Source organism: Herpailurus yagouaroundi, unplaced genomic scaffold, assembly GCF_014898765.1.
Source record: "Herpailurus yagouaroundi ecotype Mexico unplaced genomic scaffold, PumYag 191, whole genome shotgun sequence".
NCBI classification, from domain to species: domain Eukaryota; kingdom Metazoa; phylum Chordata; class Mammalia; order Carnivora; family Felidae; genus Herpailurus; species Herpailurus yagouaroundi.
The window spans coordinates 6,619,138-6,645,478 of NW_024412422.1; the positions used below are offsets into that span (position 1 = coordinate 6,619,138).

General features: G+C 50.3%; 1 protein-coding gene across 3 annotated transcripts in view; it reads left to right on the plus strand.

Annotated features, from left to right (window-relative positions):
• The window catches only part of NOS1 (nitric oxide synthase 1), a 182,141-nt gene that overhangs the window by 109,114 nt on the left and 46,686 nt on the right, over positions 1-26,341 (plus strand). For all 3 annotated transcript variants that reach the window (XM_040443771.1, XM_040443770.1, XM_040443772.1), the window contains exons 3-8: positions 926-1,052; positions 16,251-16,379; positions 17,758-17,903; positions 20,358-20,520; positions 21,743-21,834; positions 24,950-25,091. In XM_040443771.1, the coding sequence (XP_040299705.1) occupies positions 926-1,052; positions 16,251-16,379; positions 17,758-17,903; positions 20,358-20,520; positions 21,743-21,834; positions 24,950-25,091 (799 nt within the window). The remainder of the gene's footprint in view (positions 1-925; positions 1,053-16,250; positions 16,380-17,757; positions 17,904-20,357; positions 20,521-21,742; positions 21,835-24,949; positions 25,092-26,341) is intronic.

Sequence of the window (26,341 nt, forward strand, 5' to 3'; positions counted from 1 at the left end):
TGATGATGGTGGTGGTGATGGTGGTGATGATGCAATCGTGATGGTGATGATGGTGATGGTGATGATGATGGTGATGATAGTGGGGGTGGTGATGATGGTGATGATGGTGGTAGTGGTGATGATGGTGATGGTGGTGATGGTGGTGATGATGATGGTGACAGGAGTGGTGGTAATGATAATGATGCTGATGGATGGTAATAATGAGAGCCCCCACTTCAGAACGGATGTGAAGAGTGGGCGGAAAAACTGTGACCTTGAGCATCTTAGCCTTTGTCTCACTTACACCGTCTATAAAATGGTGGTTAATATTCACACTCACCTCACAGAGTTGTCACGAGGATTAAATTAAAACATTTGTAAAGTGCTTGACACACAATACATGCTCAGTAGACACTAGCTATCATTCGTAATGGTATTTTATTTTTTTGCTCTGTTCCCCTCATTTTCAGAATCATTTCTGTTTCTCTTGGGCTGGTATCATTTGCCTTATTATCTGTCTTTATTCAGCACTGAGATAACTTATCACCCTGGACCCCAGGACTTGTTATCTTATCTGTGGGCATTAAGTTGTCCAGGGGGGTCTGCCAGGAAGATGAGCTTTCTGCGTTCCTAGGTCTTTGAAATGGGGAGGGAGGGGCAAAAGCCCCGTCATGGTCATTCTGAAGGGATGTCCACACGGTGGGTGCACGCCACCCATCGGTGCCGATGTCAGTGCGCCTTGTGCTTGACCACGGGGCTGCCTTCCCACGTGTTGCTGGCGATACTACCGAGGGGCACGCTGGGTACCCACAGCTTGCTGGCTCTACATAGAGTCACGTGGGTGAACCATGGAGGTTCTGTACAGACTCGGAACTTTGAGGGCAGGGCAACCGGCCTGTCGTTCCTGATGTCTCGCCTTTCTCACTTCCCCTGCTTTGCCTTTCAGAGGTATGGATGGCAAGTCACACAAGCCACTGCCCCTGGGCGTGGAGAATGACCGAGTCTTCAGTGACCTGTGGGGGAAGGGCCACGTGCCTGTCGTCCTCAACAACCCGTATTCAGAGAAGGAGCAGGTAAGTGGCTCTCACACTCTACCCGCGGTCCGTGGCCCTTCTCCGGTGTGAAGATGGGGGGAGGGATGCCAAATGGCCAGCCATGTGGGGATGGAAATGAGCCACCATGGCTGAGGGGCGTTGAGGCCAGGAGTGTGTATCCTGGGATATGGATTTTGCCTTTGTTTTGTTTTGTTTGTAATCTTGCTGTACCTCAAATGTAATTCTGTTTCCACCAAGAAAGGCACTCACATGCCATTTGCACTCCAAATTTAGAAGGTAAAGACACGTGGTAAAAAGTTTTCTTCTCTCCCCTAATCCCAGCCACACGGTTTCCCTCCACCGAGGCAAGCAATAGTCATCATTTCTGTGGTCCTTTTAGCAATACTTTATGCATAGACTGACGAAGACACACACATATTATTTTCACACAAGTGAGAGCACATTATACATGTTGCTTTGCACTTTGCTTTTTTCACTTACCGCCGTATCTTGGTGATGAGTCCCCATTAGTGGGCAAAGAGAGTCCTGGTTCTTTTTCATGGCTGTATAATATTCCATCGCACCGCTCCGCCGTACTTACTGAGCTCATCCTCCATAATGGACACTTCAGTCACTGCCAGTATTTTGCTGTGACATCCCATAAATGCCTTGCTGTGGCACATGGACAGACTTTTCAATAGAATAAATTCCTAGAAGTGGAATTTCTGGGTCCAACATTACATACATTTGTGGTTTTGGCAGACATTGAGAAATTGCTCACTGTAAAGATTGTCCCAAACCTACCAGCCAAGCAGGAGAGTGGTGGTTTCCCCACAGCCCTGCCAACCTAACGTATTACCGAATTTTTCAGTCTTTGCCAGTTTGCGGAGATGTGTTTTGACAGCTGAGTCAATACTGTTTCTGAGCACGGATAGATTTGGCCAGAGATCAGCAGTGCCTTTTTGTTACCTTCTCGGGTCCGTTGCTAACGGACCAGGCCAGCGCAACCCCATTAAAGCATATGAATTTCCCACCCAGCCTCTGCACTGCAATAAAGTATAGGCCGGAATGACAAATGCGAGGTCAGAACCGGGAGATGGCCCAGGTCACTCAGCAGGCCACCTTCTTCTCTCCATCTGTCTCAAGCCCTGGACGGCATCGGGCAGGTTGCCAAATTCTGTCTTCTGATGCGTGTATGTGGATGGCACCTTTCACTACCACCAGTTCACCTGAGCAACGACCCAGAGCCTCTCTGTGTAGCCTCAGGGGGGGATGGGACATTCCAGAGCCTCGGTGGGGATTGCTTTCCTCAGCTGCTGATAGCTGGCCAGGAAGATAAGGATGTCACGGGTCTGCGGTAGGTCAGAGCCGTGCTCCCACCGGCCAGTTCCTCTCTCTCTTGCAGTGACCTCTGAATGCTTGGAAGATGAACAGCATCGTAGACTTCTGCTATGCTGTCCTCAAAAGTCAGGGCCACTCTGTGAGCAGGAGGGGACTACTTTCCGTTCATGATTAAATGAACAAAAAAGTTAGCATTTTTCCTTGTATTCTTGTACAAGGAATTCTTGTATTTAACTTACAATAAAGGGGTATTGGCATAATTCAGACCCTCCCAAGACAAAAAGGACAGAAAGAGGCAGCCTCAGGCTAGATCCAGGCTATGGACATGAAGTGTTAGGTCTGCACTCTAGCGTCCTAAGAGAAATTTATATCTGTACTTTGAATCTACTGCCGGTGTTTTGCAATTTTATATAAATATCATAATCACAGCTTCTCTTAACAAAATGTGGACAATCTGACCACCTCGAGCCTGTGTTCTAACGGGACGATAATCTGCATGGACTGAGCAGCAGCTGTCCCTCTAGACAGAGCAAGGACTCCCTAGTTTGTCTCAATCCCCGCTACTCCATATCACATCCCTCTTGTTAAGGCTGTTGTCTGTTGTCACCTTTTATAACATCAATGCTGTTTATTTTCTTAGGACGAAAGGGAAATATTTTCACATCCATGACTTTGTGATAAGCGGCAGTTAGAGTTAGACCAAGAGATTTATATGTTTCAGGAGACACGAGGAAGATTTCGTGTCTTACAACAATGAAGAATATTCTTTCATGCTTACTATACATCTGTCTTGAAGTTAGCCAGGCTGCCTTGCTGATTTACCTTAGCTTCCTACCTGTCCCCTCCAGGTATGGGAGTTTATAATCGCTGGTCTGCAGTAACCCCCGAGATCTGACTCACAGAGACAAAGCAGAGGAAGCCTTGGCCCCACTAGAAAGACCCTTAAAGTCACTGCCGAAATCGGGGCAGTGGCAGGACGAGAGCCATCTCCTTTCATGCTGTCCACCTCGGTTAGAGAGTCACAGCTTGAAAGCCATAACCTCGAACGCCAAGCCTGAGTAGTGGGGTTTTCAATGTTGGGAACAAGGCAAGAGTGATTAATAGGACCGCTGACCACCCCGTTTTTGGAGCTTTGTGATGAAATGATCACATGTCTTAGGTCAGGCAGGCTGCTTTATTTCCAGAATTCCATAGACTGGGTGGCTTACGAACATCAGGTATTTGTTTCTCACAGCTCCAGAGGCTGGGAAGTCCAAGATCAAGGCACAGGCAATTCAGTGTCTGATGAGAGCCCACTTCCTGGTTTCTGGCAGGTGTCTGCTCGCTGTGTCTTCACAAGGCAAAGGGGCATCTCTCTGGGGTCTCTTTTATAAGACATTAATCCTCTCCATAGGGGCTCCACCCCTGTGATCGAATCCTGTCCCCGAGGCCCCACCTCCCAATACCATCGACCTGGGGGTTAGCTTTCAACATATGAATTTGGGTGGGGGACTCAAGTAAGTGCTCAGTGCGTAGCCATCAGGGAGAGGTGCTGTGAGACCTTGTCTCAGGGCCCCCTCGAAATGGCAATTCCCTTTGCTTGGAGAAGTAGAGAAGGTGCTAAAGAGAGAAGAAAAGACTGCATCTTCCTGAGATGAAGGCAGCCAGGCAGTTTTAGAATTTGGGAGCCCCTGGACGCATGGGATACAGACCAGCAGTGGTTAGGATGTACATTCACTCCTTTATCATGAGCAAATCCTTGGTGTCGTCCGTGATCCCAAAACCACTGGCCAGCGAGATCATCCTGGCTCAGTTGTCTGAGACTCAGTGTTCGTATGCCTCTCAGAAATACAGCTGAAGGGGACAGAGATCCAAGCGCCTGGTTAAATTGGAATCCAGCCCCAGAGCTAAAGGAAGCAGCCCTGTTACCTCCTGCTAGACATCTCCATAGGCATAGTGCTGAGAAATGTTTCCCAGGCTGAGCAAATTAATAGAAAAACGTAACGTTCTTCGTCCTGTCCTAAAAGATCGGCGTATGTGCTTAGTCTCTTCTCTACCTGCTCAAAGCCCCTTTACCTGGAGCTCCTGGGATCGGCTTCCTTCCTCCCAGTTGTAACCCACATTTGCTGCTTTTTTAGGCATCTGTGGGGCATTGTTAATAACACAAAGAGAGACCCGGCCGCTACCTGCCTTCGTGAGTCAGGAATAGACAGCAGAAAGTGGAAGCATAGCTGGTCCGCATCTTCCCCAGGGACCCGGCAAAAGGCAACAGAGTCCAAGTGAAGCAGGGCAGATGCCGGTTAGACAAGAGAAAGAACTTCCTGATTCAGAAGACTATTAGCTCCCCAAAGGAATAGTGAGGTCTGCTTCATCCTTCTTGATTCTCTCCTTTGTCCGAATTCAAGTAAAATCAGCCACAGAAGCACCTTCTCTTAAACCAGTCTCAGGAGGCTGAAATGTCAATCTGTATCTAGTGGTTATTTCTCTTGCTAACAGTCTGGTTCAGCAGTGGGCATAGCCAGTGAGACCCAAGTCCCTGGAACACTGGGTGTGATTCTAATTCTCATCTTTAATTGTATCTGGCATGTGCTGGTGGATTAAAAGGATCAGTTTACCCATCACCAAACATTCACCCCATGCCTGCCATGTGCACAGCTCTGGTAGAAGCAAAGATGAGTAGACATGGCCCTCCCTGCCCTTAAGACCTTCGCAGACAAATGTGGGGAGACAGACACAGATACAGCGCAATTAATCTAAAACACAAAGGGACACAAAACACTTGGGGAACATAAATACCTCAGCAGGTATCAGGAAAGGTTTACCTAAAGAAGGGACATTTGAACTGGGTTTTGAAGATCATGTAGGAGTTTGCCTAGTAGGAAGTAGGAAAAGGTATTCTAGTAAAAGGAATAGCAGTGGCTCATACACTGCCTTTTTTTTTTTTTTTTCTTGCTAAGGATCATTATTGAACCTCTGAGGTTGTCTTTAGCGTTAATACCAGCGGGGACACATTGAATTTTGACACCATTCTAAAGGCCCTTTACGTAGTAACCCTCTTAAGTGCAAATGCTATCCTGGGAAAGTGACTTGAGAAACTGCCATTGGTCTATTCTCCCTGCAAAACCTCAGGATTTGAATCAAGCCCTTCTCAGCTTCCCTTCTTATTTTTTTTAATTAAAAAAAATTGAATGTTTATTTATTTTTGAGAGAGAGAGAGAGAGAGAGAGAGAGAGAGAGAGAATCCAAAGCGGCCTCCAGGCTCTGAGCTGTCAGCACAGAGCCCGACACAGGGCTTGAACTCACAAACTGTGAGATCCTGGCCTGAGCTGAAGTCAGACTGAGCCACCCAGGTGCCCCTCAGCTTCCCTTTCATTAAGCACCTTACCTGCCTGGTTTGCTTTCCTAAAGGGGGAAAGGGTGTCCGCCTTAAGGGCAGAATGTCTATTTTCAGATGCTAATTAAGCATTGGTCGTCCAGTCCTTAGTAGATGTGAGGGAGGGTCTTGAGCCTGGGGGAGGTGGGATGTCCTCTGCCACCCTCCCCCCATCTTATTCAGCCTGCTGCCTGTCTCTCCAGCCTCTTGCTGACAGAGATGATCAGGTAATCAGAGAGATGACTGTTTTATCAAACAGTCCCCCTCCCCCTGCCCGTACTACATCCGGAGCCTGGCATTTCCTCACCCCTGGGGACCTGGGGCTGGCTGGCTGCTTTCAAAATGTCAAAATCTGTTGAGAAGCTCTTCTCTACTATGAGGTACGCGTCGGCATCATCCCAGTCTCTCTGGGGAGCCCCAAATTATGAGGCATGTGGGGAGTGCTTGCGGATCCCCAGTCTTGAGACGATCGGAGGAGGTCTGGGCCCCTCTCCACTCAGGCACAAGCCCCAGCTGGCCAGCAGGTGCTGGCTTTGCTGAAAACCGAAAGGCGAAAGGCGGCAGCCAGCCCCACCCCGGCTGCATCCGAATGAAGGCAAACCAGCAGAACTGTCTGCCTCTCGATGACAACCCAGCCTGCCACAGGGAAAGCTAAGTCAGCCCTGACTCACCCGCGCGTTCACGATGTCAGGACAAAAATAACAATAATGAGGATTCCGACACCACCCTGTGCGGTGTGGCCATTGGAACCCTCAGACTCCCCACCCTCAGCACGGGGCCAAGAGCTCAGCTCTGGGGTCCGCTGGATTTGGGCCTCATCCCACTGGTGACCTTGGACAGAGAACAAATTCGCACCTGCACCGAGGCTCTGTTTCCTAACAGATTCATCCGGTCGTGGGGAGGTGAGGTGTGGAACGGCAGGATCTGTGGCAATAGTCGCTGATATTTGCTGAGCAACCTCAGGCACGGTGCTGGGCGCTTCGGGTCCGTGGTCTCCGTCAACCCCCGGCCCAATTCAGTGAAGTTCTATCGCCCCCATCTGACAGATAACTAAACTGCGGCACAGAGGGTTAGCTGGATGAAGGTCACGTGACTAGTGGGTGATGGAAATGGGCCTTGAACCCAGGCCATGGAGCCCACTCTCAATTCTTAAAGGTCCGGCGCAGAATAATGTGCATGATTATTATCGCTGCTTTTGCTGGCATTTCATCTGGCTAATTCTCGTGTTGCTGATTCAGATGTAGATTTACTGCTAATTGTTATATTGCTAACGGGAGGCACGTGGGGCAGGAAGCACGATCCCCCTTATACAGATGACAGCCACGGGGCTTAGAAAGGGACGGTAAGTGGCCACGGAGTCACCGAGTGACACAGCTGGACCTGTCTCCCTCTGTGACTCCGTCGTCGTTCTCGTCGATCGTTGATCGAGGCAGTGTGTGTATCTTTCTGCCGCTGCTGGAGGCCAGGCTCTGGGATGATACACTGCGAGCAGCCTGTCTGCAGTGGGAAGGCGGGGGCTTTGCGGGCCCAGCTCTGTTGCCTGTCAGCCGTTAATTTGAAGCTTGTCATTGCACCTCTCAGAGCCTCTGCTTTCTCCTCTGAAAAATGGGCTTACCATGAGGATTCCGTGAGCCCCTGGAGGCGCAATGGCCTGGCCCCAGCCGGGCACCTAATAGGCATTCACGGACCGCCGCTCACGATGGAAGGAGATGGGACACGATCACTGCCCTGGAGAAGTTCACCGCCTGGGCGTCATCTTTCCGTCAAATAGTTGCCTCGACCTCCGGAAACTTCCATGTCCGGGACAAGCTACAGACATCACATACAGGCACACGTGGCAGTTATTATACCGTGATAGTTGGAGTCTCGTAGAATCACACTCAGACGTTCCCCGCAGACCTGCCTGGCGGGCGTTAGCCAGAGACACTGGCTCCATCGGGCTGCCGGTGGAGTATTCCCTTCCCCAAGCCTCTCTGAGCACTTCAGGAAACTCCTGTGTTTGGAGATTAATCTCTCTGTGGGAGGGTGCCCAAATCGCAAGCGATAAACTGTGACTGAACTCATTATCGCCCCCAGCTCAATCGGACTAGCTATCCCTTGGTTGGTTCCAGCTCGTGACCAGGATAAGACCATCTAGGCTGGATTTCCCCAAAGTGCCTTCAGTACCCCCCTCTGTTACGTTACCCAGTGTTCCAGGGACGCCCTCAAACAGGGGACAAAAACAGCCTCAACAAAGATACTTCCGGGAATTATGTGGGGCAGAGTCTTCGTCAGGCCCCAGCGGCAGCCAAATCCAAACCTTGTTTCCCTCCACCCACGATGTCACCTGCTGGTGACCCTCAGGGTCTTTATAGGTCATTTAGCCATGAGACCAGCCTTCCTATCCTGCCACCCCAGGTGTTCAGAGCCAGGGAGGAGCCAGGAAGCGGGGCCTGAATTGATGGGGGTTTGGGTTCAGCCCTGCAGGAATTTCCACGTCTTTTGCTAACTGTTTGTTTTAATAGTGAGTATATTCAAAGCAAGCCGTCCTGGCGCTTTCCAGCGCGACAGTGATGTCTGGTTCAGGAATCCGTGACACCACTCCGTGTGCTTACCCATCGCATCAAACCGTATTCCTATTCTTTTCCCAGATAAGCCAAGTTCGGTCAAAGTCACTTTTCCTCCTTTTTGTGGAAACTGGTAGTTCTCCAAGCAGATCCTTAGAGGTCGATAGAGCCCCAACCCACTTCCATTTTCCGAGGGTCCTAGGATATTTTAAAAGGTAAAAAGGACAAAACATAATCACCAAGCTTGTTGTGCATTTTAAATATTTACCTTTAGCAAGTTAATGCTCTCATTTAAACACGCACACGGTGGTGCCAATGTAGCAGAAGGGGGTTAGGCCACAAGGTAATTCCAAGATTTCTTTTAAAGTGAATTCGGGGCGCCTGGGTGGCTCAGTCGGTTAAGTGTCCAACTTCGGCTCAGGTTATGATCTTGCAGTTTGTGGGTTCGAATCCCGAGTCGGGATCTGTGCTGACAGCTTGGAGCCTGGAACCTGCTTCGGATTCTGTGTCTCCCTCTCGCTTTCTACCCCTCCCCCACTCGTGCTCACTCGCTCTCTCTCCCTCCCTCTCCCTCCCTCTCAAAAATAATAAAATAAACATTAAAATTAATTCATAATGCACAGATACATTTTGGTCTGGTAATGGCACCAAATTTAGAGTTGTCTAATAACATTTAGTTGCCTCACGACATCAGTGCAACTTTAAGCATCTATTCAACAAAATAACATAAAGACCCCTTATCTGCAGAGGCCCTTGTCTGTGGATCCAAACTGTGATGGTCTGACTCTGGAGTACCTCCTTTCTTTAATCGTCCTCTACAGAAAATGGACTGTTGATTCGGGGGGAGGGGGGTAGAGAATAAATGATTTCAAGCTTCGGTGGACTTATTATAAAGAATGAATCACTTTAGAAATAACGCTTTGAATACACTACAAGGAAATTATACTCCAAGGTACAAAACACAGTTGGTTAAGTTTTTCTTTTTTTTTTTTAATGTTTGTTTATTTTTGAGAGAGAGAGAGAGAGAGAGAGAGAGAGAGTGCACCTGCACAGGATAGGCAGAGAGAGAGGGAGACAGGATCCCAAGTGGGCTCTGTGCTAAGCAGAGCCCGATGCGGGACTCAAACCCACGAACCGTGAGATCGTGCCCTGAACCGAAGCTGGACGCTCAGCCAACTGAGCCACCGAGGTGCCCCAGTTAAGTTTTAGAAGTAGCAATTTTTTTCACGGCACAGATGGGCACATACCTGCTGGTTTGCGGGTCTGTGGTCCTGGCCCCTGAGCTGCCACAGCTCACAACCGGGTTACACTTGCTGCCTTGGGGAGGCGGTGCCCACAGGCTGCGACAGTGCTGCCTGAGGCTGTAGCTGAGGGCACGGCGTGCGGCATCTGGCCCCCCAGGGTGGCTGGCCTGACGCCCGGCTCAGCCCCAGGATGCTGCCCTCGTTTTGGGACAAGCCAAGTGCCGCGGGTTGCTGCAGGCCCAGGAGGGAGAAGCTGTCCCTGGTGCTGACAGTCAAAGAGTAAGAAGTTACTTGCCTCGTACAGGTTTGGGCTTTAGCTGCTGGGTTCGTTCCCGGGGCTGTTCTAACAAAGCATGACAAACCGGGTGGTTTAAACAACAGAAGATGTATTGTCTCACGGTTCTGGAGGCTGGAGAGCTCCTGGAATCAAGGTGTTGGCAGGTTGCTTCCTTCTGAGGGCTGCGAGTGAGAATCTTCCTCAGGCCTGTCTCGTTGGCTTGGGGATGCTCACACGGCTTCTCCCTCTGTGTGTGTGTGTGTGTGTGTGTGTGTGTGTGCGCGCCTCGAAATTCCCTCCCCACTTCTTTTTAAAAGTTTATTTATTTTTGAGAGGGAGAGAGAGCAGGGGAGGGGCAGAGAGAGAGAGGGAGACACAGAATCCGAAGCAGGCTCCAGGCTCTGAGCTGTCAGCACAGAGCCCAACACGGGGCTTAAACTCATGAACTGTGAGATCATGACCTGAGCTAAAGTCAGATGCTTAACCGACTAGGCACTCAGGTGCCCCCAAATTTCTCCTTTTTATAAAGGCACTGGCCATATTGGATTAGGGCCCACCTGAATGACCTCATTTTAATTTAATTGCCTTGTTTAGGACTCCACATAAGGCCGTATTCTTTTTTTTCTTTTAATTTTTTTAATGCTTATTTATTTTGAGAGAAAGAGAGAGTATGAGCAGGGGAGAGAGAGGGAGAGAGAATCCCAAGCAAACTCCACACTGTCAGCACAGAGCCCAACGCAGGGCTTAGTCTCATGAACCGCAAGAACATGACCTGAGCCGAAATCTAGAGTCAGACCCTTAACTGACTGAGCCACCCAGGTGCCCCAAGGCCATATTCTGAGGTGCTGGAGGGTTAGGACACCAGCATATGAATATGGGAGAGACACAGTTCAGCCCATTAATGGTTCCTAAGATGTTGTGTCTCCCAGGGGCTTCCCTCCCTGCTGTCAAGCTCTTGGCCCCATCCCACTGGGAGGCCCCTGACTGTGACAGCCCACAGTTGGGGGAGGGCAAGGTGCTTGACCTCTATTTCTAGATCTCCCAGATTCTGATGTCTCGTGTCTGTCTTCCTGCCTTCAAATCCCCCCTCCCTCCACCTTGCCATCTCTTCTGCTCCTTACTCCCTAATCTCTGCTAGAAAGCTCCAGAAGGTTCCAGAAGGCTCGCCATACTCCCACTCACGAAGAACCTGCGAGTCAGTGTTGACTTGGTCCCTTGCCCTCCCACCCTCTCACACCCCCAGGCTGTCTTTGCTGCTGCTGGCACCCCAATCTCCAGCTCCTCCCACCCCCCTGCAGCTGCAGCTGTGTTCCGCCTTCCCACCTGCACGTGGGTCTCTCTGCCCTCACCCTCTCCCCACTGCAGCCCTTGCAGTCATGTGTCCTGAACTAGAGCTTTGATAAGCTCCCCCCTGCATCAGGCAGCTTCCAGGGTCCCCCCTTCTCTACTAAGTCAAGACAAAAGCCTTTGGCTTAGCCTTCGAGGGGCTCTATAATTTTGAAATGCATTTAGACCTGGCATCCATCAGCACGGGCTACCATCACAAAATACCACAGGCTCTGGGGCTTAAACGTAGAAAGTTATCTCTCATAGCTCTGGAGGCTGGAAGTCAGAGGTCAGGATGCCGGCACAGTCACATTGGGTGAGGGCTCCCTGCTTGGCTTGCAGACGGCCGCCCTCACTGTGCCCTAACTCTGCCTTTCTGTGCGTGCGCTGAGAGAGAAAAAGAGAAAGAGAGAGATGCCTCTTCCTCTTCTTATAAAGGTCACCAATCCTACTCTCATGGCCTCTTTTAACCTTAATTACTTCCTAAAGGTCCCGTCTCCTAACAGAGTCATATGGGGAGTTAGGGCTTTAACGTATGAATTCAGGGGGGACACAGTTCAGTCCATCGCAGACCTCAAGTGTTTGTAGCATATGCAGATAGAGCTAAGTGGACAGCGGGTAGAGAGAAAACTGTATCTATATCCGATTATCTGTATAAGACATAGAGACATAGATACGTATGCATTCACCTACAGAAACGTATATACTCATAAATTGCAGGCAGGGATAAGGGCCTTGAAGAAAAATAAAGCATGATAAGGAAACAGGGAATATCAGTGGTGGGGTGCTGTTTTAAAAGATGATCGGGAGAGATCGCTAATGCAGTTGGAGACATAAGTAACATAAACTGAAGCATTCAGCCACTGGAATTCGATTCTTTGGATCAAGAGTCCACAGACTTTTCTGTAAAGGGAGAGGTAGGAAATATTTTTGGCTTTTGTGGGCTGTATGATCTTGGTCTCCATTACAACTACCCTGCTCTGTTGCTGTATCACAAAAGCCTCCACAGGCAATATAGAAACAAATGCGTATGGCCATGTGCCAATAAAACTTTATTTATGAACACTGAAATTTGAACTTCATGTACCTTGTATGTGTCATGAAACATTACTCTTTTTTTTTTATATTTTTATTCAACAGGCTAAAAATGGGAAAACCATTCTTAGCTCATGGGCTGTATAAAAATGTGCAGGGGACCAGGTTTGGCCCCCGGGCTGCAGTTTGCAAACCTCTGCACGCAACCATATGAGGCTTCTCCCAGTTGTGGGATGAGAGTGGGGGACCACTGTAGGGCCAAGAACACAGGTCGCTGGCACACAACAGGTGTTCGATACGTATTTATTTTTTTGTTGTTGTTGTTCTTAAGTAGGCTTCATGCCCAGCGTGGAGCCCAATGTGGGGCTTGAACCCATAACCCTGAGATCAAGACCTGAGCTGAGCCAAAGAGTCTGATGCTCAACCGACTGAGCCACCCAGGCACCCCTCGATACGTATATTTTTTTAATTTTTTAAATGTTTATTTATTTTTTAGGAGACAGAGACAGAGCATGACTGGGGGGAGGGACAGAGAGAGAAGGAGACACAGAGTCTGAAGCAGGTTCCAGACTCCGAGCTGTCAGCACAGAGCCCGACGCGGGGCTCGAACTCACAGGCTGCGAGATCATGACCTGAGCCGAAGTCGGATGCTTAACCGACTGAGCCACCCAGGCGCCCCCCTCATTATGTACTTTTTGGAGAAGAGGGAGGAGGGAGGGGGCAGAACGAAACAGGGTGCAGTCAGTTAAGTGTTCAGAGCCTCCTGTCTGTTTTTAGGGGCAAGCATCTGGGCACCCCCCCCCCCAGAGCCCACCAAGACCTAGCCCGTGTCTCCTGCCACCTGAAAACTTCCACTGACTACCCCAGACACGAATCTAGAAGAGGACACGCGTAGCCACGGCCCAAAGCCTGCGTGTGCCCTGTCCCCAGCTTAATAACTCACAAGTGCCACTAATGTGCATTTTTAGCGAGAACCTTTCAGTCCCCACTCAGAAAAGTCATTTGCATCCCCCATGCAGGGCCCCTGACTGCTATATTAATCTCCCCATTTGTCCCCTCCTGAGTCATCTAATATGACTGCTGGCTAATTAAAACATCAGCGCCCCAAGTACAGCAGCCCCGCCAGAGGCCTCCTAATGCTTGCTTTCAGGGGTGCCGTTCCTCGCAGCCCAGGGTGGAGCGGGGCAAGGCCCACGCCCGGGGCCCCCAGGTTCTGGGCTCGAAATGACCACCCCTCGCACATCTGGAGCCTCCACAGATGGCCTTTTTCATTATGCCTGTTACCTCGCTACTTCCACACCCTGCCGATGAGGGCTGCTCGCTGTCCCCCCCCCCCACCAGCCGCACCCCACGCCTCTTCCTCCCGCCTCACTGTGCTCCCCACCGTCTGCCCTCGCACCCCCTCTCTGGGTCCTAGGCCTGACCCCAATGCCACCAAGGCGCCTCTTATCCCCCGTCTGGGATTCCAGCTACTCCTCAGCCTCTGGAACATCCTTAGGGATGGTCAAGAGAGTTTGTAACCTGGCTGAGTGATGCCCAGTATTTAGGGAGAGTGGCCGGGGTGCTCCATAACTTGGAGCTGAGCAAGCAGAAAATGTGAACGGGAGTGAAGGGAAGAAGGATCTTCTCCTGCCCCCGGGGTGGCAGGACTGTAGTGATACTTGCGGCAATGACCCCAATGACCGCACTGGCAGGTGCCCTAAGGGTAGCAGATTCTCATGCCAGCAGCAAGAAGTGATGGCTGACACTCAGGAGGCGATTGCATTCATCCAGGTGACAGATGATGTTGGCCTGGCCAGGGGGCTCGCCAGTTCGATGGGAAGTGAGAGGAGGCGGTGGGTTCTAGAGCTGTGGAGAAGCTAAAATGGTGGGACCTGAGGAGGCACACGCTGCGGGGCATGAAGAGAATGATGTCCAGGACAGGCCCCAACTGTGGCTTGCACAGGTGGTTGGATGGTGATGCCCAGCACTGAGACAGGAATCGCTGGGGATGACCGGATCTGGCCACAGCAGGGAGGTGTGGAAGATGTGGAGTCATGGCACCTTCCATTTGTTCTCTGCTAACTCTTGCATGGTTCTGGAGAGGTCTTTAGCATGCTGTTCACCTACCCTCTGGGCCCCAGATTCCAACATGGCGGCACAGACGCTTTAGCACAGAGCTTCTCTATTCTGCTGGCCAGAAAGGTGGCTGTGGTATGCCTCTCACCTCAGGACCTTTGCGTAAGCTGTTCCTTCTGCCCACAAGACCTTGCTCTTCTCTCTCTGCCGGATCAATTCCTACTTGTCCTGCAGGCCTCTACTTAGAAGCCAAATGCTCTGGGTTAGGTGCCCCTTCTGTGGGCTTCCACAGTGCCCTGTACACAACCAACTTCTCACGTTAGGGCAGCCATTGCACCTGGTTTTAATGACTCGTAAACTGTCATCCGTCCCCTGACCCCCATCTTGCACAATGACCTCCATGAGGGCAGAGATCACATCTGTCTAGTTTGTCACTGTAGGCCTGGCCCTTGCTACCTTGCTTGGAACATAGGAGATACTCAATAAACACATGTTGAATGAATGAATGAATGAATGATGCATAATGGCCAAGAGGCAGGAGAGTCAGCAGTTCAGGACATGGTTTGAAAGACAGACTGCTAGGATTTGACTCCTGGTTCCAGTTTACTAACTTTGTGACCTTGGACGACTTAGTTAACCTCTCTGTGTGCCGCAGTTTCCTCATCTGTAAAATGGGCATGATAAGATTTTGCTTGGCACATAGTGAGTGCTTATTGAATGCCAGTTTCCAGTAGCAGTCCTTCAGTGTGCTCCGTGATTTCTTTCCCGGACTTCGTCCAGTTCATTGGAATTCACAGCTTCCTCACCATCCTGAGCCCCTCAAGCTGATGAGATGACGATTCGGCCTCCTTTCTGACTTCATCTCCTTGAACTAACCGTACTCACACACTCCAGCCACACTGGCCTCCTCACTGGCCCTTGGAACTTAACAAGCTCATCTGTACCTCAGGGCCTTTGCACTTGCCTTTCTCTCCTCCACTTAGTCATCAATATATACCCTTACAACCAACTGATATTCTATCATTTGGGTGTTGGTTTACTTATAATTTATCCCCGTTTCTCTGACAGTAATGTCCCAGAAGGGCGAGGGCACTCTCTGTCTTGCTCATTACAGTGTCCCCAGTGCCTAACAGTGTCTAGCCCATAATAGGTCCTCAATAAATACTAGTTGAGCGTGAGCATGCCCTGACACAAGGTCACTACCCAGTGCTCCGATCTTTGGTATGAATGACACTCCACATTGGCTTGTCTTCTCCCTTCTCTCACTCAGCTGTCATGTCAAGGTGTGCCTGCTGCCTCTCCCTGACAGCCGCTGACTGACTGATGCTTGTCTGGTGCAAAAGCAGGAAGACAGTTCCTCAGAAACACCCAAGACAGAATGTGATCCTTAGTAATGAGGTCTCAAGCGGATGGGCCACGATGGTCAGCCCAGGACTTATCCCCCACCACCTACTGGGCAATTTGTTTATAGAAGTGAAGACAAATGGGGGACTGAAGGTGCTCAAGACAGAGGAGCAGTCAGTGCAAAGGCCCTGAGGCAGGAACGCACTGGGCATTTTTGAGAGGCAGAAACCTGAAGTTTGGGGAAATATTCATGCTTCAAAACTATCCAATTAAATCTTTTCTGTTTCCCCAGTACTCGCGGAAATAGTGAGTTTGGGCTGTAGCAGGAAAGCCCGGAAATCCAAGTAACCTGACCGAGCTTCGGGTGTGATTCCTCAGGCCTGAAAGCCAGTACCGTTCAGAGAGGCTGATGGTGTCCCTTGCTCATTTGCTCATTCAACAAACATTCATTGAGTCCCTGGTGTATGCTAAGACCTGTGTTAGACACCAGAGAGACCACCTTTGAGTTCCTGACCCCTCTCCCCAGAACGGAGCCCAAAAGGCTTTTCCATGGTGCCTCCTTCTTCATAGGCAGAGGGACCAGGTTCCCAGCCACCTTGCACGTGTCACCCCGGGAGAATCGAACTCTGGCAGATTCCAGGAAGAATCCCAGAGGACAGTTTTCGAGTGCCCCCCGAGCCCCGTCTCATGTTGCACCTCCAATCTCTCCTCCAGCCCCCTGCCTCGGGAAAACAGTCTCCTACAAAGAACGGCAGCCCCTCCAAGTGCCCCCGCTTCCTCAAGGTCAAGAACTGGGAGACCGACGTGGTCCTCACTGACACCCTTCACCTTAAGAGCACACTGGTGAGTACCCCAGCGGGGCGTGGCCCAGCCTCACAATTAACCACATTTGGCATTGGCTAAGCCTTTGTTGTGGGGACCGCCCCGTGCACTGTAGGACGTTTAGCATCACCCCTGACCTGTACACGTGAGATGTCGGTAGCCCCCCTGAAGTTGTGACCGCACCAAAAATGTCTCGAGATATTACTTACTGTCCCCTGGGTGGGAAGGCCCCTCCCATTTGAGAATCACTGGCAGATACTTACTCACTCATGGAAACACTTTCTTTTTTAATTTTTTTAATGTTTTTATTTATTTTCGAGAAAGAGAGAGAGACAAGGTGCGAGAGAGACAAGGTGTGAGAGACAAGGCGGGGCAGAGAGAGAGGGAGACACAGAATATGAAGCAGGCTCCAGGCTGTGAGCTGTCAGCATGGAGCCTGACGTGGGGCTCGAACTCATGAATCGCAAAATCATGACCTGATCCGAAGTCGGACGCTTAACCGACTGAGCCACCCAGGTGCCCCTATCATATTTTTAACAGTCAGAAAATCACCATATTGCTTTACATTTTTGTTGAAATTGAGCTTCTTAGAAGAACATTGTATTGGTGAGTTATAGCCGTGTAACAAATTTCCCTGACACGCAGTGGCTTGAAACAGCCACCACTCACTTTTCAAAAGTCCACAGACTGCCTCGGTGGTCCTGCTGGTCTCAGTTGATCTCAAGCATCTGCAGTCATCTGAGGGTCAGCTCTGGGTGGGCTGGCTAGGATGGCCTTGGCCATGATCGCTCACCTGTTTCATGTGGTTTCTCTCATCCACCAGCAAGCTAGCGCGGCCTGGTTCCCGTGGTGGTTGTGAGGTTTTCAGAGGAAATGGGCAAAAGCACGCTTGATCTCTTGAGGCCCAGTCATGGGATGGGCACAGTGTCACCTCTGCCATTTTCTATTGGCCAAAACCAGCTCACATTCAAGGGGAGAGGGGAGAGGTTCCGCTTCTCAATGACAGTTGCTGCAAAGTCACATTGCAAAGGGTGTGGATGCAGGGAAGGGAGGCATTGGGACGGCCTTTTTTGCAGTCAATGTGCCATAGACGTGTTCAGCCATAGTAGTTCTTCCTTGATGAACACGGGCTCAGAAAATACTCGAGGATTCGGTAGGAATGAGTCTGATTCCCAGGGAGTGCCAGTCAGAAAGCCCCTCTTCGCCTCGTTGGGTAGAGCAAACACTTTGGGGACCTTCGAATGCTGCCCATCATTCCTTACCATGCCTGATGACCACACCCTACAATGACTTGAAGCTGAATTAAAGGCCAAGTCAACTCCACCACAAAGGTCAGATCCATGGCCCCAGCGCCCCACATGCCTCCAAGTGGTAGCCCAAATCTCTCTTTTCCCTCCAGGAAATGGGCTGCACCGAGCACATCTGTATGGGCTCCATCATGCTCCCCTCTCAGCAGATACGAAGGCCTGAAGACATCCGCACAAAAGAACAGCTCTTCCCTCTCGCCAAAGAGTTCATTGACCAGTACTACTCATCAATTAAAAGGCAAGTGTATGTTGACTCCGGGGACCCAGGGCGAGTTCCTGAGTACCAGGGACAAAGACTTCGGCTCCAACAATGCGGACAGTTGAACCAACAGTAAGGGCTCCGCCCACCATACACACACAGGTTGAAAACTAGCGGCCCAAGGGCCAGATCTGGCCCCCAGAAAAGTCTTTGTCTGGCCTGCAAAGTGTTGCTTCAATTTGAAATATTTCAAGCAACTCCATGCCTAGGTATACGTGCCCGAAAGAAACTCTCACACGTGTTCGCCAGAAGGTATGCGTAAAAATGTGCACCGAAACATTGTTATAATAGGGGAAAAAATTAAAAAGAGAGAGCCAACCAGAAACCACCTCGACTCCCTCAATGGGAGGATGCATGGGTAAGTGATGGTATTTTCTGAGTCAGGGAATATTACACAGCTGTAAAAAGGTGAATGAGTTAGCGCTCGGCACATTTGTGGGAACGAAGCTCACAAACAAACTGTGCAAAAGGAAGAAAGGATAAGTTTGTCCAAGAATGCATTCAGGGTAGCATCATTTATGTAAGCTTTTTAAACATACAGAACAATATTGCATGTGATTTAGGGAATATATACACGTGTGACAAACATATGAAGAAAAGCGTGAGACACTTCCAGGAAGAAAGTGGGTTATGATGGGAAAATAGTCCCCAAGGAATTATAAAATCATTTCTCTTCTATTATTTTTTTAAGTTTTATTTATTTACGTACTCTCTCCACCTACCATGGGGCTCAAACTCACAACCCCGAGATTAAAAGTCATACGCTCCTCTTTGGGGCGCCTGGGTGGCGCAGTCGGTTAAGCGTCCGACTTCAGCCAGGTCACGATCTCGCGGTCCGTGAGTTCGAGCCCCGCATCAGGCTCTGGGCTGATGGCTCAGAGCCTGGAGCCTGTTTCCGATTCTGTGTCTCCCTCTCTCTCTGCCCCTCCCCCGTTCATGCTCTGTCTCTCTCTGTCCCAAAAATAAATAAACGTTGGAAAAAAAAAAAAAAAGTCATACGCTCCTCTGACTGAACCAGCCAGGTGCCCCTCATTTATTATTTCTTGGGCTTGAGTATTCATCATATTGTTTTTGATACCTTTTTGTAAGCCCCAAATTTTTTACAATAATTTTTTCAGCTTTCTAAACTTTGAATTCCTTGTCATCATTTAAAAATTATGGGGCGCCTGTGTGGCGCAGTCGGTTAAGCGTCCGACTTCAGCCAGGTCACGATCTCGCGGTCCGTGAGTTCGAGCCCCGCGTCGGGCTCTGGGCTGATGGCTCAGAGCCTGGAGCCTGTTTCGGATTCTGTGTCTCCCTCTCTCTCTGCCCCTCCCCCGTTCATGCTCTGTCTCTCTCTGTCCCAAAAATAAATAAGCGTTGAAAAAAAATAAAAATTAGGAGAGTCCCCTTTACAAATCAGATTTCCAGGGGTGCCTGGCTGGCTGAGTCAGTGGAGAGAGTGACTCTTAATCTTGGGGTTGTGAGTTCGAGCCCCGTATTGGGTGGAGAGATTACTTTAAAATAAAAATATTTAAAAGTAAATAAATAAAGGGGCACCTGGGTGGCTCAGTCGGTTAAGCGTCTGACTTTGGCTCAGGTCATGATCTCACAGTTTGGGAGTTCAAGCCCCACGTGGGTCTCTGTGCTGACAGCTCAGAGCCTGGAGCCTGCTTCGGATTCTGTGTCTCCCTCTCTCTCTGCCCCTCCCCTGCTCATGCTCTGTCTCTCTCTGTCTCAAAAATAAAAAAAATAGGGGCACCTGGGTGGCGCAGTCGGTTAAGCATCCGACTTCAGCCAGGTCACGATCTCGCCGTCCGTGAGTTCGAGCCCCGCGTCAGGCTCTGGGCTGATGGCTCAGAGCCTGGAGCCTGTTTCCAATTCTGTGTCTCCCTCTCTCTCTGCCCCTCCCCCGTTCATGCTCTGTCTCTCTCTGTCCCAAAAATAAATAAACGTTGAAAAAAAATTAAAAAAAAATTAAAAAATAAACTCTCTCTCTCTCTCTCTCTCTCTCTATATATATATATATATATTAAAAATAAAAATCCGATACCCGGTTTCTCTTGAAAGGAGACCTTTGGTTTTATTTGTTTGTTTTGTTTTGTTTTTTAATCAAATTTTAATCAAATTTGTTTGTTTGTTTGTTTGTTTGTTTAGAATAGAATTTAGTGATTCATCACTTACATATAACACCCAGTGCTCGTCCCATGAAAGGAGGCCTTTGAGCCAGACACGGGCTCGCCTGTTGGCCACAGTCTCCACCCAGCCAGTTTAGTCCCTGCTGGGCCTTTGTGGACATTGGAGTTTGCAGTTTGCTTATGCTTGAACTACTGTCTCCACATATGGACCCAGACTCGCTGCAGCTTCTGGCCTCCCGGAATGGCTCACTCCTTCCACTGACCCGTAACTCGGGAGCAGAGGTGACACCCCCATGTCCCTTCCCTCCTCGCTCAGGTTTGGCTCCAAAGCCCACACGGAGAGGCTGGAAGAGGTGAACAAAGAGATCGAAACCACCGGCACCTACCAGCTCAAAGACACGGAGCTCATCTACGGGGCCAAGCACGCGTGGCGGAACGCCTCCCGCTGCGTGGGCAGGATCCAGTGGTCCAAGCTGCAGGTAGGCGGTGAGGCTCTTCGGTGGGTGGGGAGGGAGGGAGGGATGGAGCTGTACAAAGGGTCTGCTCTCGCCAAGGCCACCTGGAGGGTATGGCGAAGTCCCAGATGGTAGGCGTGGGGTCCCAGATTCTCGGATCGGGACTCAGTCTGCTTCATAGTCGTGTCTCACTTAGCCGACATGCTGGGGATTTTTTTAATGTTCACTTATTTTTATTTTGAGAGAGAGTATGAGTGGGGGAGGGGCAGAGAGAGAGGGAGGGAGCAGGCTCTCTGTCCCAAGCAGGCTCTACACTGTTAGCACATGGAGCCCCCTGCGGGGCTCGATCTCACGAACCGAACCGTGAGATCGTGCCCTGAGCCGAAATCAAGAGTCAGATGCTCAACCGACTGAGCCACCCAGGTGCCCCAACACGGGTTTTTTTTTTTTAAAGCAACTTGTGGGGCGCCTGGGTGGCTCAGTCGGTTGGGCGTCCGACTTCGGCTCAGGTCATGATCTTGCGGTCCGTGAGTTCGAGCCCCGCGTCGGGCTCTGTGCTGACAGCTCAGAGCCTGGAGCCTGTTTCCGATTCTGTGTCTCCCTCTCTCTCTGACCCTCCCCTGTTCATGCTCTGTCTCTCTCTGTCTCAAAAATAAACGTTAAAAAATTAAAAAAAAAAAAAAAAGCAACTTGCTCGTCTCTTGGTAAGGCTTATGCTCTCCAGTTTACCACAGACCCCACCACTCTCTTTTGTATTCCACCTACTCTCTGCGTATTTATATTATCCACCTACTCCCTGACAGCATTAGATTCTGTGTCCCCTGATACGATTTCTGCCCCGCTGGGGAATAGTTTGAAGTCAGACGTAGAATAGTTATCAAGGTCAGCGGGGTTCTGTTTGATTTTTCTTTGTTTTGTTTTGTTTTGAAATCCCTCCTCCCTAGTAACCTAGCAGGAAATACATGCAGCCCACTCAGGTCTCCCCTTTGCTCATCACCCCTTAACCACGTTCATGTACACACCAGGCCTGCCTTCAGGGGATTCTTCCTGGTTTGACTGACCGTGGTTATTAGGATGGGAAAAAGAAACCTTAAAACCCAGCCCTGATCACATGAGGGGAGTGCTCCCTACTCTGGCGGGACAGCAGGTGGCACGGGCTCCGGGTTCTCGTCCCGTGGGCAGGCTGCACGGGGGGAGCCGGGGAGGGAAGGAGGAGGCACCCGTTCTCACCGTGCATCCTTCGCAGGTGTTCGATGCCCGCGACTGCACCACGGCTCACGGGATGTTCAACTACATCTGCAACCACATCAAGTATGCCACCAACAAGGGGAACCTCAGGTGAGCCCGCCAGCCCCGGGGAGGGGGTCTGATGTCCCCAAAGCGTCGACCCTTGGGTGTGGAGTTGGCTCACCGGCCGAGGAAATGCTCTCCCTCTCCTCTTGGGGAGACGTGCCAAGCCTCGAGAGGGGGCCTGGCTTCTTGTCCCACCTGCCGTGTCCTGTCTCTTCCGGGAGACACAGACTCTTGCGTGGCTTGCAGAGCTACAGCAACCCAAATCACGCTCAACCCTCACAGTTCAGTATCACCTGTGGAGGGGGCAGGAAGGGGTGTTTCCCTTTCCAGGACTCGGAAAGTCCCATTGCCAACAGTGACCTGCTTTTACCAGCTCTCCGTCTTTTGCCTGCATTTCAAAGACAGTTTCTCTTCCTGCCGCTGGGGGCACTGTTCCTTCAGGTTCGGCCAAGCCAAGCCACACCTTGGGTTCCTCTTGCCCCGAAGAACAAAGCCCCAGGGAGGAAGCGAAGGCAGGGAGGCACCATGTGAGCTGGTGGCTTCCACACTGGCAAGTTGCAGCTGGAAGGCGACAGCTGGGGCCCCGCAGCCCGACGGTTAGACTTGTTAATCCCGTGCAATCAGTCCTTGTCCCAGCTGCTGAGGACCAGCCCCACGGTGGGGCCACATGGGCCACTGCAGGGATATTCCCACAAGCCCCAGGCTGCACTGCGTCACCCCCATAGTGGCTTGTTTGTATGAAGCTTGGGTTTTCCTGGATGTGTCCCTTCCTTGAGAAGGAAACAGTGTCCCAGCTGAGCCTACCAGTAGGAAAAGGGCCTGTAATATAAGCCCAGAGCCTGCTCGGGGAATTAGTATTTAGATCTTTTCCTGAAAGACCTCACCCCTCAGAGAACATCTTCTTGAGATCTTCTGTTTAAGAAATATTCAGCTGATTCCTTTTTTTTACACTTTTTTTTAAATTTTATTTGAGAGAGAGAGAGAGAGAGAGAGAGAGAGAGAGAGAGAGAGAGAGAATCCCAAGCAGACTCCATTCTCAGCATGGAGCCTGATGGAGGGCTCAATCCAACAACCATGAAACAGTGACCTGAGCTGAAATCAAGAGTCAGACACTCAAGTGACTGAGCGATCCAGGCACCCCATTTTTTTTCACAAGTTTTTAAAAATGTTTTCGGTATTTATTTTTGAGAGCGAGAGAGAGAATGAATCTGCGAGGCGAGGGAGGGGCAGAGAGAGAGGGAGACACGAGAGTCCCCACGCGGGGCTCAAACACACGGACCACAAGATCATGACCTGAGCCAAAGTCAGACGCTTAACCGATGGAGCCACCCCAGGGGCCCCCGCAAGTTTTAAACCACAAATCTGGACGGAAGAGGGTCTTAAGGGAATGTGTACCATCTGTAGAAATTATCAAAACATAACAGAGGGAGGCAGGCAAGGGAGAAGAAGGGAGGGAAAAATAATGTTCAGGAGGCATAAGTGTGTTCTATTTCTTCCGTTGGTCTCCGTTCCCGCACAGAGAGTAAGCATTCCACACGCTGTGTGTGAGTCTGGTATTTCTGAACATGCTTTTTAAATACATATATTACACAAACACCCTGTATTTGGTGCTCAACCAAAGAAACGGCAATGTGTTTTGCTGCTGGAGGGAACACTGACCGTTTGACTCGTTCTGTGTTCATCTCCAATATGGTGCCTTTGCTACAAGATTGTTAAGAGCCCTGTTGGCCCTATACGACGTCTACCTTCAGCCCCCGTTGTAGACTCAGCCCCAGGTACAGCGTCCCATCCCTGCAGCATTAAATGCAATACTGTAATGTGCACACGGCAAGACCTACATGGGCTCAGAAGGAAGGTAGTCCTGGGAACAGACGAGACAGGAGATGCTTTGTGGACGAGGTGAATCTGACTCTGGCCTTGAACTTGGGTACATGACAGCAGAGATGGATTCCAGCCAAGATGGGTAGCAGAGCAAAGTTCCAGGGCCAGGGTGTGTACAGAAGGTCTGCAAGCAATGGGTTGGACCTACCATGTGACCCTCATGTTGACCCGAGCCAGGGTGGTGTCTCCCATAGCCTGGGATTGAGTCCCCTGATGAGACTGTTGAGCCGGGATGGCAGGAACTCCTGGGATGAAATAACATTGAAATCACGTTGTAAAGAAGTCATTCTCCTTTCAGTTGCTTTCAGTCCTTCTGATGATCCCCAAATCCCAGTTTGATGATGAGACATCATTAACACCTAACACTCCCGATCTCCCCCTTAGGGGAGCCAGCTGGGCGCCAACTCGGTGCCTTCCACAAATGACAACTCTTCCTGCAACATAATAACAGTGTATGGTCTCACAGTTGCCAGTTTAGGTAGGTGAGGCCAGTGGCGATCTCCAGTTTTCCTTTAGAGTAAATGAATGTGAGTACAAGGGAAGTTGATTTCTTCTTAGTCCTATGTCTGTAGACTTTGGTATGGTACAGGGAGGGGTGGGGGTGGGCAAGTAGGGGATAAGTAAGGATGGCAGTAAGAGCAAGAGTGGAAGTTGGGGGGCGCCTGGGTGGCTCAGTCGGTTAAGCGTCCAACTTCGGCTCAGGTCATGATCTTGCAGTTCGTGGGTTCGAGCCCCGCGTCGGGCTCTGTGCTGACAGCTCAGAGCCTGGAGCCTGCTTTCGATTCTATGTCTCCCTCTCTCTCTGTTCCTCCCCTACTCTCTCTCTCTCTCTCTCTCTCTCTCTCTCTCTCTCAAAAATAAATAGAGATTTAAAAAAAATTTTTTTAAAAAGAGTGGAATTTGGAATCAGTGGTATTCACTCTTTGTGGGGAAAGAGGGCCCCCCGTTGTTTCCCTGGAGCTTACCAGCTGCCCAAGAACTCCTGGAAAGCTGGCCCAGGTCAAGGGTGTTTCAGAGTCTCCAGTTAGAGCAGCATTCTCCACTCTTAAGCGAGCTAGCGTGGGGCCTCCCATATTCCACCCTTCCTCAGACCAATGGTCCAGTGGAGGGACAGGGCACGGTCCCTCCCTTGCAACAGCGGCTCCGTGGGCCCTTGGGGACCTTGGCACAGAGGTGATCCACCCTGAGCCTCTGTTGGTGGCCTGGATGGCGCCCTTTGCAGTACGCCCACAAGGTGCCGGCCCTGCCCCGATACCACATCTCCCTCTCTCCACCACAGATCCGCCATCACCATATTCCCCCAGAGGACGGACGGCAAGCACGATTTCCGAGTCTGGAACTCTCAGCTCATCCGCTATGCCGGCTACAAGCAGCCTGATGGCTCCATCCTGGGGGACCCAGCCAATGTGGAATTCACAGAGGTGTGTGCCTCCCACCCCGCCCAGTCCCCCAAACTGCCTTCAATAGGCTTTTCTTCGTTTCCTGTTATCATCATAGGGAAAGCAGCCAGTGGGGTACCGTTTACTCCTCTGCAGACCTCCTGCTCCTTTGGGCGGCCCCCAGTCCAGCTGGATCCCTTACAGCTGGTCATTTGGGCGTTTCCCTCCATTACCTCACCCGACCCTCATGATAGGAGCTGTTGTCACCACCACCTCCCCATTCGGTGGCGACGCAGACGGGTAGCACAGGTTAGCCACGGTAGCTTCCGGCGTCTGTGCCCAAGGGAGACGCCACGGGCAGACCCCTGCCTAGAATGATCTCAGGCACACAGCCCGGCACCCCTTTTCCTGATCGCTGGCTCATCCCTGGCCGAGGTTCTTCTCTGTTCTTTCCTCAAATGCCACCCCAGGACCTTCTTCGGGACTGAGCTGGCCAGACCAAGCCCCGCTCCACTCCCTGGCTGGCGACTTCATTTGCATGCGGCTTTTCTTATTAAAATGTTATTACCGAGAAGAAGGGGCTGTAACCAGGGCGACCAGGAGTTGCACCTGTGCGGGTTTAGACTCAGCCAGACTCGAGGCTCCACTTGGCTGAGCGCTAACTGCATAGTTGGCTGACCTTGTCTTCATGGCCACCAGAACATAAATGCCACAGCCCCTTCCTTCCCTTCTGTCTCCAGAAACCTCGCTGACTGCACATGTTTGCCTAAGCCCCTGATTTCGAGCTTCCTCTTTCTACTAACACAGCAGAAAGAATCACCCCAAACATAACCGCATGACCGTATCTTTCGAAACCCTCTCACTCTGCCCTGGCCAGTGTGGCAGCCGCTGGCCACATGTGGCTAGTGAGCCCTGGAAGTGTGGTGAGTCCAAATGGAGGTGCGTCCTAAGTGCAAACCACACACCGGGTCTCAAAGACTGAGAACAAAACAGAGAGTAGGAACCACCTCATTAATAATTTTTATCTCAGTTACCTATTGAAATAATATTATAGATAACGGTAGGCTAATCTATTATAGTTATTAATAGTTAATACACCTATTGAGTTAATAAATATATTAAACTTTATGTTAATGTTAAATATCTTTATTATGGTAATATTAATAACATATTTAATCATTTATCATTAACAAATTAATGATGATGAATACACTTAATTGTATGTTACACAGTATATATTTGACACATTTGTTGGATAAGTATATTTCATATTTAACTTTAATGTCAAATAT